At 49.5% G+C, this 20,329-nt stretch overlaps 1 protein-coding gene across 3 annotated transcripts in view; it reads left to right on the top strand.

Annotated features, from left to right (window-relative positions):
- The window catches only part of COQ8A (coenzyme Q8A), a 66,328-nt gene extending 49,146 nt beyond the window's left edge, over positions 1 to 17,182 (top strand). For all 3 annotated transcript variants that reach the window (XM_088444447.1, XM_088444446.1, XM_088444445.1), the window contains 9 exons: positions 3,533 to 3,618; positions 4,046 to 4,186; positions 4,459 to 4,540; positions 4,780 to 4,873; positions 5,167 to 5,308; positions 7,986 to 8,093; positions 8,995 to 9,060; positions 9,251 to 9,337; positions 16,441 to 17,182. In XM_088444447.1, coding sequence (XP_088300573.1) covers positions 3,533 to 3,618; positions 4,046 to 4,186; positions 4,459 to 4,540; positions 4,780 to 4,873; positions 5,167 to 5,308; positions 7,986 to 8,093; positions 8,995 to 9,060; positions 9,251 to 9,337; positions 16,441 to 16,731 — 1,097 coding nt within the window. In that variant the 3' untranslated portion in view covers positions 16,732 to 17,182. The remainder of the gene's footprint in view (positions 1 to 3,532; positions 3,619 to 4,045; positions 4,187 to 4,458; positions 4,541 to 4,779; positions 4,874 to 5,166; positions 5,309 to 7,985; positions 8,094 to 8,994; positions 9,061 to 9,250; positions 9,338 to 16,440) is intronic.
- Positions 17,183 to 20,329: the final 3,147 nt, after the last annotated feature.

The raw sequence follows: 20,329 nt of genomic DNA, 5'->3' as shown, positions 1-20,329 counted from the left end.
AATTTTTATTATACTTTTATATAGAAATCTAGGTGGAAACCGGTGCCTAGGGACCTGACCGGTTTTGTAGTGCCCCTTGTAGAGCAGAATTATACAGCATATGGCGCTCTGGAACTACACATCCCACCATGTCTTGCCTCAGTTTTTCTCTTAGGGCATTTTAACACTGTGGCAAGGTATGAGGCTGGAGGGCCGCATGTTATAAATACCCCTGATGTAGGGTCACAGGTTCTCCGTTATGCCCAGCGGCACCACGCTGGTAGGGTAAATTAGCCATGGTGCTGGCAGTCTGCAGCATCTGTGTACAAGAGACCAAACTTCTATTTAATCCCCTATAAAAGCCTCGGGGATAGACCGGAAATCCTGGATGAAAAACGCACACATACAAACTCCACACAGACGTGAGATCATTTGGGAATTGAACCCAGGATCTCAGTGCTGATCTTGTGTTTAGCATTGATGTGTTCTTAGTAGTAATGCTGTACAGTATACACAATATTCTTCTTATTCATTGGGTAAAAATGATTGTTTTAAAAGGAGGATGGCATTTCAGGACTTATTGCTCGTCCAGTCACACTATACTGAGAGAAATCTGCTTTAGCGCTAGTAGAAACAGAACTGCATTGGCTGAGATTTAAGTGTATTAAGTTACAGTGAATGGAATAATGTTCAAAGAAGCAAGTTCACCGGGAAAACGAGTACTCGCTAATTGTAAAATAAATATATATTTTTAATAGAAGAGAAAAAGCCATTTTGTTATGGGGGAAAAAGAGGTCAGTTTGCGCCATGATTCGCTGTTCAGTCCGATGCCTGTCCAATTAGCGTGCGGCAGGCGTGACCAAATGCTCATCGCTATACGTAGCGCCTGCTGACTTACAGACCCTACTGATCTCGCAGCGATGGATACGTGATGACTTGCTGCGTGCCTGGAGCTGCTCCTGAGCTCTGCATGTCAGGATGTCACTGTTTTTGTAAAAGCCAGTTCCTACTAATGATCACATCTCCTTCCTGCGGCACACAGCGTACCCGCCAGGAATGCCCCGCTGCTGTGTCCTGCTCGTCTGGCGGGGCACAGCGACCTGAACATCTGTCCAAAACCCGTTCCAGCATTACCGCACCATAGATGGTGGTTGTGGGGAGGTTTCTAGTATTAAGTTTCACTTTAACTTTTTACATTATTAAGAAGTAGCTTTGATTTAAAGGGCCTGTGCATCACCACAATGCACATTCCCAGCCTAGGCCCATGAAGGTAGAATGCTGCTGTTACTCTGAGACTTCCCCCTGCAGCTGTAATGGATTGCATTTCCAGCCCATCACCCAAAGCTGCAGCACTTCCCGCGTCTGTACGACTGTCAGTAATACAGGTCACAAAACTGAGACGTCCACTCAATGATGGCAGTGACGTAATCCACACAGTACTGTCCTGTAAAGTCTGCCCAGCTGTCAGTCATACTCTGCCTACTTACAGAAGCTCCACCCTCCTAACATGTCTGCCTCCTGCGGAGAGGAGAGAGCGCCTGAAGGACCTGTGGAGTACGAGAACACGCCAGTACATGTACATTGTGTAGTTGTTATACTCATACAGATGTGAATGTTTGGCGCCGTCTGCTTGCTTCTGATGTTCGATGGTGCGGCCGATGGCGTGTCTTTATATGCGAGCAACACTGTTCAGAGATGCCTTCCGAGGTCGTTTCTGTAAAAGTCCCAGCGGATGCAGTGCCGCTGCGTACGGACACGCAGTACCAACAGGATCAGCGGCTACCTCTGTATCAGGCCGGAGTGTGCACAAATGTCAAATCAATGCTTTTATTCTAAGCAGCCGTAATGGTGCTTTGACTCGCTGTGGAGCCTGGCATCACTCTCCTAGTACGGTGCACGCTGAGCTTTTTCTCGCCGGAGGGGCGCAGACTTTGGGCGCTGCTATGCCATTGCCCCCCCCCCCTCCCGGAAGTCAACGGACAACAGAGTTGCACTGTTTGGGCACCCGTGAAGCCCTGAAAACACTCCCTGAATAGGGTGGAGGGAATTGAGGTGAGAATTGGGCACCCTGATCTGTGTACCGATGTGTCCTTTGCTCCTCCTAAGAGAGTTCATGTCTCCTTGTATTGCTGCCCGCTGCTCAGTACATTTCCACTATATGCAGGTAGCGGCTCGTTATGCGTTATAAATAAACCTTGAGCTAAGTGCCGCTGGCATGGTGTCCTGCACAGGAATGTCCTGATGAAGGCGGGCAGGAAGATTTATGGGGAGTAATAGGGGTCTGACCGTGGCTGGTAAGGGCTGGGTGCCTGCCCGTATGCTTCTTGTGGTCACTATCTGTGTACGGCTTGTGGTTTGTTGCCCAACAATGACGGTTGGTGTAGAACATGCCGGGTACAAGGCCGTCCTGTTCCTATTTTCGGCACCTGGGAGCTTATTGTAACAGGGTATTTCTCACTCTGCAGCTGTTGTCTGTAAATGTATCCTGCACATACCCCAGTTGTTGGGAGATGAAAATAGCAATCGTTTGTCATGTTAGCAATGATGACATTTTACCTCCTGAAGTCGAGGAGCTGGTTGTGCTGAAGTTTTAAAGATCCAAAGAAATTCCATCCCCTATAGTAATGGTTTCAGTACAGTGTTACAAATCATTCCGCATATATAATATGTACATGTAATGGTCCTCTAGGACCTCACGTCTGATCTGTCATTACTAATCCGTATTATTTTTTAACTTAAATCTCCTTCCTGCCTAATAAGTTGGTTGAGATCCTGAGCAATGACAAAAGCACCAATCTGCGTTAGCGGAGCGTTTGCAAACTCTTAATGATTTGCTAGTGACGGTGACCACCCTCCGCTCTTAGTACCTTGCCCTGACCACCTGCATATAATCCGGCTTTGTTCTTACAGTGCTTGACCTACATTAGAACGACCCCCGTTCCGCCCATCCAGGTACAGGCAAAGTGTAAATGCCAGAATCGTAGAGCTCTGCATGGGCGCATATGCTGCTGTTCTGGACATGCGCACTGCGAAATCGGGCAAGGTGGGCTGTGTCAACTGGCGCATTACTCGGCGCCTCTGCGTGCGTGATACTGAGTGATGGGGTCCCAGCGTACGGAACTCCAAATAATTTTTGGGGATCGAACACGAGGATTTATTTTATTTTAGCAAAGTCCTTTAAAAGTAACTTTTCCACAAATAGATATAGCTTCTTATTTTGTTGTGTTTTTTTTGCTCGATTGTCATGTTATAAAAAGTTGGAATTTATTTTGTGCATGCTTTACAAGTCCCCCTTGCGTCCTCATTATAAGGGAATCCCCCTGGTGGTATTCACGTTCTTGTTGCTTGCTGTATTCATTTGAGTGAGCTGAACCAATACAGTAAATTCACACGCAACAGAGAAATCCGAGAGATACTAAATCTGCCTATAACAGATGCTCATGAGTTTTTAGTTGGGATTCTGCCCACTGCGAAATAAATATATACACACACCCCCCTAGGATGACACCTGTTTGGTATTACATTTTACCTTCCCCCTTGTCTCTTTGTACAGACGATGCCTTTATTAACCCGCAGCTGCAGAAGATCTTTGAGCGGGTGCGTCAAAGTGCGGACTTCATGCCCATCAAGCAGATGATGGTGAGCGTCTGACCTGAGCCTGTCGTCCTCTCTCAGGGTGCTGACCGGCTTACACATTATGTATTTGGGGGAATAACACCTCTTTAAGTGTAAACTCGATTATCTATTCTGATCAATAAAATCTGATTATATTTTTGATTGATTAAGAAAGCCCTTTTGGAGCACAGAATGCAGCCAGCGGGGTAAAGTGATGTATTTATTAAAAGCTGTTGAAGAAAATGTAGAAGGAAGGATATTAAGTCAGTAGACTGTTCTTTCCATTCCTTATCCACCTAGTCCTGCTCTACCGCATCAGAAGAGGAATTTCCTATTGTGTATCTCTGTATTATTGAGATCTCTGTATATCGGCAAATACAATACAAACTGTAGGCGGTTTTGTGAGGCTTGTGTCGCCCACGTGGAAAAATTGTGCTCTGATCATCAACAGAAAACGCTGAACGCGGACCTGGGACCTAACTGGAGGGACAAGCTGGACTTCTTCGAAGAGCGACCTTTCGCTGCTGCTTCTATCGGCCAGGTGCACCTGGCACGCCTGAAGGACGGACGGGAGGTCGCCATGAAAATCCAGGTCGGTGACCGACTGTTTTAATTCAACGGCAGTCAATGCTACACGTACTTTAGCTCTTAGCGACCAATCAGGTGTTTGCATGTAGACCAGACTGATGAAAGTTGATGTATGATTGGTTGGTCGGGCGACGTGCATCATAGGTTTGCGTGGTATTCTGTCTGGCATTCTGTGTTTATAACCAGAATATATATTTTGCCATTTCATTGATATGTTCTTTGTAACGTTCCATCCGCCAGGAAATCATGTGTATATTTGTCTGTCTCCCTGTCCAGTATCCTGGCGTCGCTCACAGCATCAACAGCGACGTGAATAACCTGATGACCGTCCTCAACATGAGCAATGCTCTCCCCGAAGGTACAAACGCGCATCGCGTTACGGTGTCCTCTGCTCTGTGTCCGACACAATGTCGTCTAGACCTGTCTCCTCTCATCCACGCGATACCTGCGACGCTATTGAGTCTGTTATACATGACCAGTGTTTGGGAATGTTCCTTTGTGTCACGGGCTACTTGCGGCTCTGTTACAGTCATTGTAGTCAACGATGAGCGGTTAACCTATGACGTGACCAGTGCCGACCATGTCGCTCTCTCCTAGGTCTGTTCCCGGAGCATCTGATAGAGGTCCTTAGCCGGGAGCTGGCTCTGGAGTGCGATTATAAAAGGGAGGCTGCCTGTGCAAAAAAGTTCAAGTACGTCTCTTATTATGTTTATCTTCACCCGCCCCCCCCCATAAAAAAAAACTTTTTTACCCCCATGTCGCTCCAAAATGTCAGCTTCTGCCCATATCCCACACTCTATCCCAATGTTAACGGCAAGAAATAAACCTGTTTATAGTAATAGCGATGCACGATGATGTGAGCGTTTGATGTTCGGCTGATGGTAGGAACAGTTTTTATTCCGTTGAGTACGCCACCTCGTTGGGAAGTAAAAGGTGACAATGAGGAGTTGTGCGTTTCCGTTCTGAATCCCATATCTGATGCAGGGAGTTGCTGAAGGACCACCCGTTCTTCTACGTGCCGGCCGTCGTGGATGAACTCTGCAGCGGGCACGTCCTCACTACCGAGCTGGTGTCCGGTTTCCCACTCGACCAAGCCGAGGATCTCAACCAGGAAACCCGTAACGAGGTAACTTCCAATTCACATTGCTGAACTGTTAGCGGGGATGCTATTGGGAATTTGCTACATTTTTTTTTTTTTCTGTATAACGGACGTAAACGCATTCTGTCTGATCTTATCCTTCCTCGTAGTTTTTGTTCCTCCTGCAGACCTACATTTTTTTTTTTTTCAAAATTAGTAAGTGCTTTATATCTGCCATAAGGCTCAGAAGCCTGACTAACAATGCTTTCCAAAAGATCCAAGTTTCTGGTGCTGAGTATCAAAGTTTTGGTGGACAAAGTCCATAGTCTGCTTCAATACTGTTTGAGGAAGCCGTTCTCCTCATTGTGCAGCTCCACGTAGGCGGCAGGTGAATTGCAGGGAGAGAGTGTTTTCCGGCGTGTCGCTGATGAGGGCGGGGGAGATGAGTCTGTTATTGGATAAACATGTTTTTGTTACACAATCCTTAGCTATGCGTCTACTCTCATAACAGAGGACTGGCGCTGGTAAACGCACCTCGCTGTGCCGGGTGTAGGGATCAGGGACCGGGACTTAATGCACCTCGCTGTGTCTGGTGTAGGGATCAGGGACCGGCACTTAATGCACCTCGCTGTGTCTGGTGTAGGGATCAGGGACCGGCACTTAATGCACCTCGCTGTGTCAGTTGTAGGGATCAGGGACCGGCACAATGCACCTCGCTGTATAGGGATCAGGGATCGGCACTTAGAAATAAAATGTCATCCGTTATTAGATTCACTTTGCTTTGGACAGGGCAGTGCTTATATGTCAGGGCGGCACATAATCTGTATATAACCACCTTTTATATGGGTTATCCTTTTTACTTGGGCACATTATATCGTAATACGGTTGCAGTGTTCTCCCCAGGCTGTTTTTCTGCGGGCACACCGCCCGGCATAGTCTCTCTATGTTCCCCTAGTTAGGATGCCTTGTACAGTATGTAGTATTTGCTTTGTACAGCGCTGCTGGGAATGTTGGCGCTATCCATTGAGAATAAGGTTTTGTTCACCCTGCCCCAATAAAGTGTTGCCCCATCACAGGCCGTTTGCCTGATCTCCAGTGACCCATAGTACTTAAATGTGATAGTGACAAACCGATGTCCCTAAAATCCCCCTTTTGTTTTGTCGGCCTGCGAAGGCCTGAACACGTCCCGGTGATTGGGAGATCTGTGTTGACAACACACAACTGTCACCTTCAGTGGCCTTGAGAAGCCGGCTGTGTGCTGGAAGCGTGTATGATATGTGACAGATCCTCTCTCCAGCTGGTGCCTGGAAGACGGCCATGTCCGGCCTCTTTGTTGGCATAATAACCTCTCCAAAATAACTTCCTCGCCTTCTCTATGTGGCACAAGGGTCCTGGAAAGTTACAGCCGGTAAACAAGGTGACATTGGTGACGGTTTTAGGAAGACTGAGCTGCGATCTGTCAGAAGTGCACGAATTTGCTGGATACACACGGGTGACATTGGGTACAGCGGAGATGGCTGACGTCCTTATTTAACCCTTTTACTGCCATGTGCGAAGATTTTATATATGTAGAGTATGTAACACTTCTATATTTCACTGGTAGAGTTACCAGTGCCCTGACCGCGACCATTATCCGTCTTGCTGGTCGTTTTGCATCCTGAGCAGTCTACAGCGTTTAGTACCTCGGTCTAGAATTACAGGTGAAAAACTTGTGCCCTTGTCCCTGGGGTAAACTGGGAGTAAAGTGCTGCTGTTTGGCTGAAGCTTTTGCAGTATTCTCTGTAATACTCACCGGGGAATCTCCCCTGACAGATGCAGCTCGGAGGGGGGTATTAGGACAAGCAGTCGGGAAGCCGACAGATGAATTCCCGACCGCCGGCTTCCCGACTGTCTAATCCCGGCAAGGTACTAATGACAGGCGTCGGGATTTCGACGCCTGTCATTAGTACCTTGCCGGGATTAGACACCCAGTTTACCGATCGAAGGTAAGTGGGCGCAGACAGCCCTTTAGGTTAGGGGCTCCCGGGGGGTTGCCTGACCCTAAGTTAGGGTTAGGCTGGGGAAGGAGGGGTTAGGCACCCCAGGGGGGAGGTTAGGCTTAGGCAACCCCCCCCGGGAGACTTGGGTTTAGGCTGCGGGGAAGGGGGGGGTTAGAGTTAAACACTTGGGTGGGGGGGAGGTTAGGGTTAGGCACCACCCAGGAAACTTAGGTTTAGGCTGCGGGGAAGGGGGGATAGAGTTAGGCACTTGGGTGGGGGCAAGGTTAGGGCTAGGCACCCCTAAAGAAGGGTTAGGGAGTAAAAAAGGTTAGCGATACTTGCCTTTTGCAGCTTCGGGATTTTCACCCCTGCCCGGCTTCCCCTGTCGGGATTTGACCCATGCGGCCGTCGGTAAATCATACTGATTCCCGGGTATTAGAGGCCATTCTGCTTCAAAGGATTTTGCTTTGGTTTCTGTATTTGTTTGTTCATACATATGTAGCGACAGGTTTTACCATCTTATTGTGGGTGGTGTAAGCTCCGGCAATATGAGCAGAGGGCAGGATGAAGCGGTAGGTATTACATAGATTGCCTTCATTTGCTCATACCCAGAATCTTACTATAATCTTATTTTAGCAAGAAATACAAAATGTTATATCATCAGCAGGGCTCGGTATGCTGCTCATTGTATATACACTCTTCTCCTGTATTGTGTAATAACCGGTCCCTGCTCCGCCTGCCCCTAGATCTGTCAGAACATCCTGTTCCTGTGCCTGCGGGAGCTCTTCGAGTTCCGCTTCATGCAGACTGATCCCAACTGGTCAAACTTCTTCTACGATCCGCAGCTAAAGAAGGTAAGTCCGTCCGTGCAAGGCTCCCCCCAGCGTCGCGTTACTAGCGCCCGTCTCTTCCGTACAGTCTTCTAAACATCGCCCAGAGCTCGCTATTATGTGGCCCTCAGATGGCCCGGGAGGGGAGGGGAGGGTGGGGAACTCTGCTGAAACTGTGAAAGCGCAGTATAGGCGATTAGTGGCTGCATCTGTGAGGCCAAATGTAACTCTTTGCAATTATTACTGTTTTGCCCATAGCCACCAATCAGTTATTTGTTTTCAGTTTCTAAACCGTGCTATAGAAATGGAATATGAAATCCAATTGGCTCCTCTTTGTCTGCTATGTTCATATTTAAACTTAAAGGAGTGGGTATGATCAGGCGTCTCCAATATATCTAATAACTGTTCTTAGTAAAGCATTGTTTTACTATGATAGATGGTGGCAGTGAGACCGTCCCTCGCTTTCTGCTGTGCCCCGCTGTACTCTGCTGTGCCCCGCTGTACTCTGCTGTGCCCCGCTGTACTCTGCTGTGCCCCGCTGTACTCTGCTGTGCCCCGCTGTACTCTGCTGTGCCCCGCTGTACTCTGCTGTGCCCCGCTGTACTCTGCTGTGCCCCGCTGTACTCTGCTGTGCCCCGCTGTACTCTGCTGTGCCCCGCTGTACTCTGCTGTGCCCCGCTGTACTCTGCTGTGCCCCGCTGTACTCTGCTGTGCCCCGCTGTACTCTGCTGTGCCCCGCTGTACTCTGCTGTGCCCCGCTGTACTCTGCTGCCCCTGTAGGCCACACGTGGTACCTGCAACACGGCTCCTTATTTCTCTCATTTGAAGTGTCACCTTTAAGTAAAAAGGTTTGTGCGCCCCTGTTTCAGCGGTATAAACCCAAAACGTAACTCTCCGTAAACTCCTATTTATGGTTATGCTGTAGGTGGCCCTGCTGGACTTCGGGGCGACAAGGGGCTTTGACGAGCAATTCACGGACCTGTACGTTGAGGTGAGACTTTTTATTTATTTTTGTAAGTCCGTGGCCTCATTGTGTTACATAAGGTACAGAATAGATAAAAATAACAGATTGTACCGTATATAGCGATCGGAGGGTGAAAATTTGCTTTCTTTATAAAGAAATACTGTAAACATTTGTCTCATTGGTAATTGATTTCCTTCTGTCTGTGTTTCTCCGCCAGGTGATAAAGGCGGCAGCTGACAAGGACCGCGAGAGGCTTCTACAGAAGTCGATCGAAATGAAATTCCTGTCTGGCTATGAGACTGAGGTAAGAGATATCACTATTACCCGCGTATGCAATAAACCTGTTTTCTACTTCAGGGTCCATAGGGGGTCCACAGGGTTGACCTTGGGGTATAGCTGGATCTGGATCCACGGGCACCACGCAGTTAAAGCTTTGCTGCTCCCAGGATGCACTTGGGTCCGTCCTCCTCTATACCCCGCCCCGGCCACAGGCACCTCAGTTTTAGTTGGTGCCCGGCCGGAGTCGGGTCACCCTGTCGCAGTGGGGCTGCAGGAGCAGCCCCTAAGCTTTATTTTAAAAGACATTTTTTATTTTTTTCTACTTTTTTTACACTGTTAGAGCGGCAGCATCAGACTGTCCTTTAGGACGTCCACGCTGCCGCTCCTTCTCCCCGCTGGCGCCGCGACGCCAGTACAGCTCTGGGGATCGCGGCGGGACCCCAGAGCCTGTACTAGCCGGGCTCTGGGGACTCCCTTGACTGCTGCCGGACGCGACGGGGATCAGGTAAGCGCCGGATACTTCAATGCAGTCAGGAGCCTCCGGTCTCTGGGGATACGCTAGACCACCAGGGTATCAGGCTGGTAGCGGGACTGGCAACCCGGGGGTTAATTGCTAGCCAGGGGAGGCAGCCTTCCCTGTCTAGCGGCTCCTCCCCTCAGCTCAGCGCGCCTTTCAACTAGGAGTCTGGCGTCGCTGAGCTGCTCTTATTTCTCGGCCACTCCTCCTCTGAGGTCTCCGGCGGCCATCTTTACTGGCACATCGCAGACTCCCAGGCGGTATCAAGTGGACCGGTCCCCCTGTGTACCTCTCCCCTGCTAAAGGACAGTGTACACAGCGCTATAGCCCTCCCAGACACTGAATCTGGGCGGTTGATTGTAGCGGAAGGTGCAGTGAGTACTAACTTTTCTGCATTGTATGTGACTATTGCTAGTGCTGCCTGTCTGTGACTTATTCTCCTTGCTGTCAGCTTATAACTATCCCTTTCCTTCTCCTACGGCCCGGCAGGTGTGTAGTGGAAGAGCGTTTTTCTGAGACCCTCACTTATATAAAACACGTATTTGTGGGGTCAGTCACATACGGTTGTGTGCTACACAGTACCATATCTGGGCTGTTGTGTCGCATACTGGTGAGTGCGCGGGTGTTAAAACCGTAATTCCTCTGGTGATACCTGTTTCTTGTGATTTACGGTATCATGTCTGATGAGGAGACTGAGCGCTCTGTGGCTCCTGTGCTATTTTCCTGCAGACGCTGTGCTGCTGGAGTTGATGGGGAGGACTTATCTCAGGATGGTCTGTGCGGGCGGTGCCAGCTGGTACCGGGCCCCTCCAACCCCCCTGTATCACAGGACCCTCCTTGGGCGATGTTTTCACAGGTGCTGGCGTCTATTGCGGACCGGTTATCGGTCCCATCAGTGGTCCCTTCTAGGGCGTTACCGCAGCCCACCATCCCCCATTCCCCGAGGGTTCCACAAATGTTGCGGTCTTCCCCCGGGGCCCAGACTGTGGGTCCTTACTCGGGACTGCCTGTGTATGTGCAGTCTTCCCCAGGGACGCGTCAGTCTGTAGTGCCTTTGCAGAGTTTTGCTCCGACGACTCCTCCGCCTTGGGTGGATGTTCTATCCAGCTCCGTACAGAGTCTGGCGGCTTCATCCTCGGCGTTTCAGTCCATGTTGCAAGGTGATGTGCCACCAAGGGTGTCTAAACGTCCGGTTGTGAGTTCACTAGCTGCGCAGTTGTCGGACTCGGAAGTGTCCTCAGATGATGGAGAAATCCATGAGGACTCTGACTCTGTCATGGGGCAGGAGGTGGAAGCTAAGTCCTCCATTAATGTTCCAGCCTTAGTTAGGGCGGTGCGGGCTATCCTACATGTTGAGGATGATGCGCCGGCTCCTAGGTCGAAGTTTCCTAATTTTAAAAAGGCCAAGGTGACCTCAACTGTGTTCCCCCTGTCTGATCAATTGTCGGATCATATGGCGGCGGCCTGGCAATTACCTAGTAAGAGGTTCCATCCACATAGGAGGTTGGCGGCGAACTATCCATTTCCTGAAGCTCATTGCAGGAAATGGGAAACTCCGCCGGCGGTGGATTCCCACGTTACCCGCTTGATCAAAAGCGCGACGCTGCCATTGCCGTCTATCTCCTCTTTGAAGGATCCCACGGACAGGAAGGTGGAGACTTGTTTAAAGTCCATTTATTCTCTTTCCGGGGCGGTGGCTCGCCCGTCCATGGCTATCTCCTGGGTGGCTAAAGCTATTGAGGCATGGGCCAATGCCTTGGAGGATACCTTTCCTGATGAGGCTCCGGATATCCAGAGAGCGTTAGTGGGACAGATGCGGGATGCAGCTTCCTATATTGGGGAAGCGTCTTTGGATGCCAGCCTGCTCACTTCTAGGGTGTCAGCTGCAGCGGTGTCTGCTCGGCGCTCCCTGTGGCTGAGGTCCTGGAGGGCTGATGCAGATTCAAAAAAGGGTCTGGAGGCCTTGCCTTTTAATGGTGATTTACTATTTGGTCCGGATTTGGACAGAATAGTGGATACTTTGGCTAAGTCCAAGTCGGCTTTTCTCCCTTCGGCCTCTGCGCCGGCTAAAGTGAGGAGCTCTGCCTTTCGGTCCTTTCGGGTTCAGGGTAAGGCCAAGGGCCAGTCCTTCCCGAGACATTCGGCGACCAAGGCCGCACCCAAGCCCAAGAAGCAGGCATGGAGTGCTCGGCGCCCTTCTTCCAAGCAGGAGGATAAGCCTGCTGCCTGATGGGACGGGCCTCTCTCTGGGGGACCCCAGAGTGGGAGGCCGACTTCTCCAATTCGCCCAGTGTTGGCACAATACCACCACGGATGCCTGGGTTCGAGAAGTAGTCTCTCAGGGGTACGCCCTGTCTTTTCGGTTCAGGCCGCCCCACCAGTTTTTCTGTACGAGTCCTTCTCTGGACAAGACCAAAGCTGGTCAGATTCAGGTAGCTATAGAATCCTTGCTACAAGCAGGGGTCATTGTTCCCGTTCCGCAGTCTCAGCGCGGGACGGGGTACTATTCTACTCTGTTTCTGGTACAGAAACCCAATGGTTCTCATCGCCCTATCCTGAATTTGAAGTCTCTGAACAGATACCTCAGAGTTCCCAGGTTCAGGATGGAAACGTTACGTTCCATCATTCTGGCGATGGAACCCGGGGATTATATGGTCTCCCTCGATATCCAGGACGCCTATCTCCATGTGCCCATAGCACCGGCACATCAGCGGTATCTGAGGTTTGCTATCCTGAACCATCACTACCAATTTCGGGCGTTGCCTTTTGGCCTTTCCACGGCTCCGAGGGTGTTCACCAAGGTGATGGCGGTTATGGCTGCCCACCTTCGGGGTCAGGGTCTACGTCTGTTGCCGTACCTGGACGATCTTCTGCTGCTGGCGAGCTCCCCGGAGGTGCTTCTTCGACATCTCCACCTGACCATTGCTTGTCTTCAAGCACACGGGTGGTTGATAAACTGGAAGAAGTCCTCCCTGATTCCATCACAGCGGATGGTTCATTTGGGAGCCCTGCTGGATTCTCGTCAGCAGCGGATTTTCCTGACTCCAGAGAAGGTCTCCTCCCTGCAGCTGCGGATACACAGTTGCCTGAGCAGTTGCCGCCTGTCGGTCCATTCAGCTATGAGAGTTCTGGGGTCCATGGTGTCGACATTCGACATGGTGGAATTTGCCCAGTTCCATTCCCGGCCCCTGCAGGGACTGATTCTATCGGAATGGAACGGGTTACCTCACCGGATCCGCTCTCAGATGCTGGTGTTGTCCGCGGAGGTTCGGCAGTCTTTGGCTTGGTGGCTTCAGACGGTGCATCTGGTCGAGGGGCGCCCCTTTTGGATCCCGGACTGGGTCCTGCTCACGACGGATGCCAGTCTTCGGGGTTGGGGGGCAGTGACCGGCTCATTATCGCTTCAGGGTCGTTGGTCCGCGGAAGAAGCACTTCTCCCCATCAACATCCTGGAACTGCGGGCTGTGTACAGGGCCCTGCAGTCGGCCGGCCCCGCTCTTCACGGAAGGGCGGTTCAGGTGCAGTCCGACAACGCCACCACAGTGGCGTACATCAACCACCAAGGGGGAACTCGCAGTCGGGCAGCAATGTCGGAGGTGTCTCGCATTCTTGCTTGGGCGGAGTGTCACGTTCCAGCGATCTCGGCAGTCTTCATTCCCGGAGTCCTCAATTGGGAGGCGGACTTCCTCAGCCGTCACGATGTGCATCCCGGGGAATGGTCGCTTCACCCAGAGGTGTTTCAGCTACTCGTGGACAGGTGGGGGCTGCCGGAGCTGGACTTGATGGCCTCCCGTCACAATCACTAGTTGCCCGTTTACGGGTCAAGGACAAGAGACGCAGGCGCCTGTCTGGTAGACGCTCTGTCGGTGAAATGGATGTTTCACCTGGCGTATCTGTTTCCTCCGATATCCTTACTTCCTCGGGTTCTGCGGAAATTCAAGCAGGACGGCGGCACGCTCGTGCTGGTGGCTCCGGCGTGGCCCAGACGTCCTTGGTACTCCGATCTGAGGTGCCTCTCCATCGACGCTCCGTACCTTCTTCCTCAGCGTCGGGACCTGTTGTCTCAGGGGCCCTGCCTTTACCCGGATCTGGGTCGGCTGTCTTTGACGGCGTGGCTCTTGAGACAGCCGTCTTGAGGTCTAGGGGTTTCTCCAGTTCAGTGATTGGTACCATGCTTAGGGCACGCAAGCCTGCTTCCGCGCGGATTTACCACAGGGTGTGGCGCACTTATTTTCAGTGGTGTGAATCCAGAAACGATGATCCGCAGGTGTTCCGGGTTTCCAGAATCTTGGAATTTCTTCAATCGGGTTTGGACCTCGGCTTACGCCTGGCCTCTCTGAAGGTTCATGTGTCTGCTTTGTCCGTGTGGTTTCAGCGACGGATTGCTACACTGCCAGATGTTTACACCTTTTTCCAAGGTGTTCTCAGGATCCAGCCTCCCTTCGTGCCTCCGGTGGCTCCGTGGGACTTGACGGTGGTACTGAGGGTCTTGCAGGGTCCTCCTTTTGAGCCGCTTGAGACGGTGGAGCTCAAGTGGCTGACGTTTAAGACCATTTTTCTTCTTGCAATTGCTTCGGCCAGGAGGGTTTCAGAATTGGGGGAGCTTTCCTGTCGCCCTCCTTTTCTGATTTTTCACCAGGACAGGGCAGTGCTCCGCACGCGTCCTGAGTTTTTGCCCAAAGTGGTTTCAAAGTTCCACATTAATCAGGAACTTGTTGTGCCAGCTTTTCAGTCACCTGATCTTTCTGCTGGTGAGGCTTCCTTGGATGTGGTCCGGGCACTTAGAATCTATGTGGACCGGACTGCTTCGGTTAGGAAGTCGGATTCTTTGTTTGTCCTCTTCGGTTTTCACAAGAGGGGTTGGCCTGCCAACAAGCAAACGTTAGCCCGTTGGCTTCGTTCAGTTATTTGTGAGGCTTATGCGCAGGAGGGTTTACCTGTGCCAGCCTCTGTTAAGGCTCATTCCACTCGTTCTGTGGGTCCCTCTTGGGCTGCTAGACGTGGCGCCTCCGCTGTTCAGCTGTGTAAGGCGGCTACTTGGTCTTCAATTCAGACGTTTTTGAGGTTTTATGCGTTTGACACCTTCGCCTCTCAGGATGCATCCTTTGGGCGCCGGGTACTCCTTTCAGCACAGGAGCGTCCCCGCCCTTAGTTGAACTGCTTTGGGACATCCCCAAGGTCAACCCTGTGGACCCCCTATGGACCCTGAAGTAGAAAACAAGAGATATGGTAAGAACTTACCTTTGTTATCTCTGTTTCTACGAAGTCCATAGGGTCCACAGGGCGCCCGCCCTGACGCACCTGGCTTCAAATGGGCTGTGTGGCTGGTCACCGGTTTTCCGTCTCCCATTTCTGTGAGTATGGTTTCTTGTGTGTTCCAGTCTTCCTTCTCTCTGTTTAGTCTCCTCCTCCGGCCTTAGCTGCTTACCAACTGAGGTGCCTGTGGCCGGGGCGGGGTATAGAGGAGGACGGACCCAAGTACATCCTGGGAGCAGCAAAGCTTTAACTGCGTGGTGCCCGTGGATCCAGATCCAGCTATACCCCAAGGTCAACCCTGTGGACCCTATGGACTTCGTAGAAACAGAGATAACAAAGGTAAGTTCTTACCATATCTCTTGTTATCTGTCTGACATCTGTATCACTCAGAAAATAGTCTGACGTGGGTGGGGGGGAGGGTCAGCGCATATATATAGTAAAGGGTCTCATTGCAAGTGATAAAGATAACTTGGGTCAATCCATAGTACCGGATTAATAGTAGGACAGACCCTGTCGTTGGTCCCCTGTTGTCATTTTATTGCCTTTACTGCATCACGATGCTGGTAAATGAATTCTGCGACTGGCCGGCTCACACAAGTGCACATGGTCGGAATAGAGGATCCTTTCCCATAGATATCAGACTGCACTGGATTTAATTCTCATGGGGTAATGGGGGGACCTTATGACCTGGTCACTGTAACTAGGGGAGACTGCCCACATTTTGCAGTGGTTATATGGTCCTGTAACTGGCCCAATCCCCAAAAAGAATCCATATGTAATAGCAGGGGACCTTATCGTGCAGAGCCGCCAGATGTCTCTAGCCGTGTGTATGATCATCTTCCCACTGCGCAGCTGTCCTCCATGTTGTTCAGACCTGTCCTCTTGTTTGGCCGCTGTTGCGTGTTGGCAATTATCTTGCACCCCTCTACCGGGTCCAGGTTGTTTGCCTGCTTTACCAAGCTGCTACTTAGCAGAGGCTAGCGGCTCGGTTCTTGTTCGGTTTTCCGCGACAGGTTCTAATCCAAGTACGTGGCCTTGCGTCATCATTACAGAACTCATGGTTTCTCGCCAGATTAACATAAGATCTAAATTACGCAAGAGCCAGGAGTTCCATAATGATGTATCCGCTGCGGAAATGTGTATTTATCACAGCCTGACTGAAAGAACTGAGCCGCTCCTTTACTTTTAAAGTAAAGACCGCCATTTACCATCCGCTGGCGCATGGATTGTGTTTGTAGAACATGTGTTTCTGATTACTGTGGTGTTTCATTGGTTTGTGATGTTTTTGAAATTACTACTTTTTGGAAAATATTTTTTATTTTTTTTTCTGCGCCTCCCCCTTTCTCTCTGACTAGGCCATGGTGAACGCCCATTTGGAAGCCGTCCTGATCCTGGGTGAGGCCTTCGCTTCGGAAGTACCATTCGATTTTGGATGTCAGGACACCACGGAAAGGATCCACCGTTTGATCCCGGTCATGTTAAAGCACAGGCTGATCCCACCGCCAGAGGAAACCTATTCTCTCCACCGGAAGATGGGGGGGTCTTTCCTCATCTGCTCCAAGCTGAAGGCCCGCATCCCCTGCAAGACCATGTTTGAGGAGATGTACAGGCGTTACTGGGAGGGAAAGAAACATCTGAAACCATAGAGAATGGCGGTTTTCTATTGCGCTGGTTACCGTTCCTAATGTCCTAGCGCAACGTAAAATGTTGGGGTCCCACCAGCCTGAGGCCTGCAGCATAAGGCCGGGAAGGCTGCCAATGGCTCCTGATCACCTAACCCCAGAGAACTTTTCCTTGGTCACTGGCTCCAGATACTGAATCCGGATTGGAGTCCTAGAGCTTTTAACCATTTCTTTAAAGACTGACAAAGGATTTGAGGAGGTTGTGGGATGAATTCAGGGGGATGACTGAGGTTCGGAGTTAAAGGTTAGAAATGGGTCTCCAGCTCTGGAGGAGTAGAGGGGAATTACAGAATTTTGGACAATTGTTTTTTTTTTTTTTTTAAATGTACGTGAGAAGCTCTGTGTAATCCCCGCTTCTAAATTTTTGTTTTCTTGATATTAATAAGTAAAATTAAATGCTTTTTGTACCGTCAAATCTGATCAGACTGATAATTGATGACAAGTCGGAGTGCACTCTTGATTTGTTAAGTAATTCTCATTTGCAGAACTTGTATTTTGGGCAGAGGTTACGCCCTAGTAAGCTAAATGTATGCACAAGTCACCTTAAAGACCGAATGATGAATTTCGGGACGTGTGGTGGGGATAGGGGTTAAAGGGCCTATTATATTACATACGGATATTTCAGAACCGAAATACCAAAGTCCGGATGTTTAGTAGACATTTTTATTTTTTTTTTTCCCCTAAGTTTTGTCTGCCCTTTTTAATATCTTCATCTTAATTTCCATGTCCCATCAGAACGCCAAACAAGCTCACACCACAAGGTGGCGCTACTGTGTGAGCAATACTACAATTCACACTTGTGGCGTTGCAGATGGAGATTGATGAAATCTTTGCTAAATGTGGTGATTTGTGGATCTGGTAGATTACGATTACACGTAGACAGCTACATAATGTATAATATGATTACTATTGGCTATTGGTCACTAGGGGGCGATAATAATTGTAAACCACATTAATTCATGCCTTTTGTGGCGCAACCCACTAACCGCACACGGCCATTTTGTGGGTTGAGCCAATATCCTTAAGAATGCCATAAATTGCTATGGACATCACATCATATGGTCCAATGTGCCTCATGTCTCAATGAGGCAGACACTCCAACAAGACCCATTTCGCCTGGCACAAAATGTGTCAAGTTAGCCAGCAGAGCATTTTGTGCCGGCTCCTGGTGGAGCGTCTGGTGATGTCATTAGTTCCTAGTGACCCGGCCACAAGATGGCTGCCTCCGCTGTAGTTATGTTGCAGGCTCGCTGATGAAGTATTAATGACCAATTAGCTTGTTGCTGCTGGCTGTGACTGTCTCATATTGTCCGACTCGCTGATGGTTTGTTGCTTTTGAAGGATCCCAAAATGTACTCTAAGTCCCCCGTAAGTGTTAGTTTCCATATTGCCCCGAGCAGGTGTATTTATCAGCTGTGTTATCACTGTATTAGGTCTCAGGTAATGGTGATTGTTCTCCTGGTCATGGGTGCTTTGTATGTGGTACAATAACTCGGGCCAGTGCTACCAGCTCCCTTATGTCGTCTGTCACTCATAAGCTGATCCTACTGGTGGAGGCAGCATTGTGGAATCTGGATAAGCACTGTTCCCTCAGACCATACTTGTCACCTCCCTCTCCCCCCTCCCTCCGGCACAACTTTTATCACACATGTAGCCGGTCATTAAACTCGTTTCCTGGTCTCGCGCTCGTTACTGTAATGTCTGTTGCGGCCGACTCCATCTAAGGATAACTCTCATTAAGCCTCGATCTGTCACTGATCTGTAAAGGTAAATTCTTCTCACCCTGCATGTGCCAGTGTTGCTGTCGCTCTCAATGGCCTGTCCAGGGGTGTGTAGTGTTTTTTTAACTTTATTAAAAAATACATTCTTGTGGGGTTTTTTTATTTTTTTTTGGGGGGGGGAGAAGAGGATGATTTTGTGTGATCGGTTTATTTTGTGGGATTTCCACTTCTAACGCAAAGGCTCAAAGAGTGTAAACCAAAAAAAAATAATAGTAATGAAAAACAAACGGGCATTTCAGTTTTTATTTTTGCTTCTGAAAGGGAGAGTTCCCATTGCATTAAAGCATGTCGGATGCGCTCAAAAACTAACCCCTGCGCATATCAATAGCGCTATTCTACAGAGTAGTAAATACTGAAGAGTAATCAAAACTAAAGAAATGAGCTGCTATTCTATTACATTGTACACAAGATGGCGGCTATCACTGTGTGCAGGTAGCGCAGCCGTAGGATTATTACCTTGGAGGAAGGCTCCGATCACATGCATGTCTGTAACCATCTAATTTCCGACAGCAGAGCAGTCGCTCTGATCTGCCTTTTTGAGTTCCTTTTAAAGGCAACAAACCGCGGCGATGACAGTGCCGTCTGCAATCCGTCCTCTTACGCGACAGCTGAATGTATGTTTTCTATTTAGGACCTTATTTAACATTAATACAGGTGTCTGATTTATATAGGAATAAAATCTTTTGCGTTTTCTTCATCAGAGGTTTCGCCTTTACAGCCGTTTATCATAGCGCCCCCGTGCAGCGTCTGAGACTGCAATGTGTATCTTTTGTTTTGTGCTGGAATCTTTGTTAGTGTTTTTTTTTTTTTTTCTTTTCTTTTCTTTCCATTAAAGATGCTCTGAAATTACTCAGTGACGTGATCCAACTTTATTAGTGTTTTTGTATTTTTTTCTATTCAGTTCATTTATGAAAACACCTGGATGTAGAACGGTTACTGGAACCATTTCCAGCCATGTTTCTCTAACCTTTCACTTTATAAACACTTGTGCATTGCAGCAATATATCTCTCTGCCTCCTGTCTGGTTCTTCACAATCTCCGCCAAAGGGTTGGAATGTTGCTTCCCCCACAACCAATGTATATACCGTGGCTGCAATGCGCCATGTCTGAAACTACATTTTTCTTTTTAAGACTTCCGGGAACCTGTTTTATGTTGCATTTTTTTCTGGAGGTGTGCCCAAGCTACTATTCTCTCATCAGGCATATCCATTTTTGGGTTCTACTTTAATGCCCTACAGATAGGGCGAGATGTAAACAGGTTATAGAAGTAAATAAATGAGGGATGTCGCAGCAGAATTGATAAGCTTGGATAGCGCATAATGTAACTGGGTGTGGGAATCGCTCAGGTTATTAAACCCATCCCCAACGTGATGTGGCTGTAAGTGTGATGCAAGAGATTAGAATTTGCCATTTCTACTTCAGGGTCCATAGGGGGTCCACAGGGTTGACCTTGAGGTATAGGTTGGGAACCAAATCTGGGCACCACGCAGTTAAAGCTTTTAGCTCCCAGGATGCACTTGGGTCCACTCTCCCTATAACCCCGCCCCCGAGCCAGAGGCACCTCAGTTTAAGTTGGTGCCCGGCCGGAGTTGGGTCACCGTTACTGCAGGGGGGCTGCTTAGCAGCCCCTAAGCTTAAAAGAGTTTTATTTTATTATTTTTTACTACTCTTCAGAGCGGCAGCATCAGACTGTCCAATGGACGTCTGAGCTGCCGCTCCTACACCCCGCCGGCGCTGCGACACCAGTACAGATCTGGGGATCGCAGCAGGACCCCAGAGTC

Source organism: Taudactylus pleione, unplaced genomic scaffold (assembly GCF_031769625.1).
Source record: "Taudactylus pleione unplaced genomic scaffold, aTauple2 ptg000363l, whole genome shotgun sequence".
Lineage (NCBI taxonomy): Eukaryota > Metazoa > Chordata > Amphibia > Anura > Myobatrachidae > Taudactylus > Taudactylus pleione.
This window is presented reverse-complemented; position numbering and strand designations above follow the sequence as displayed.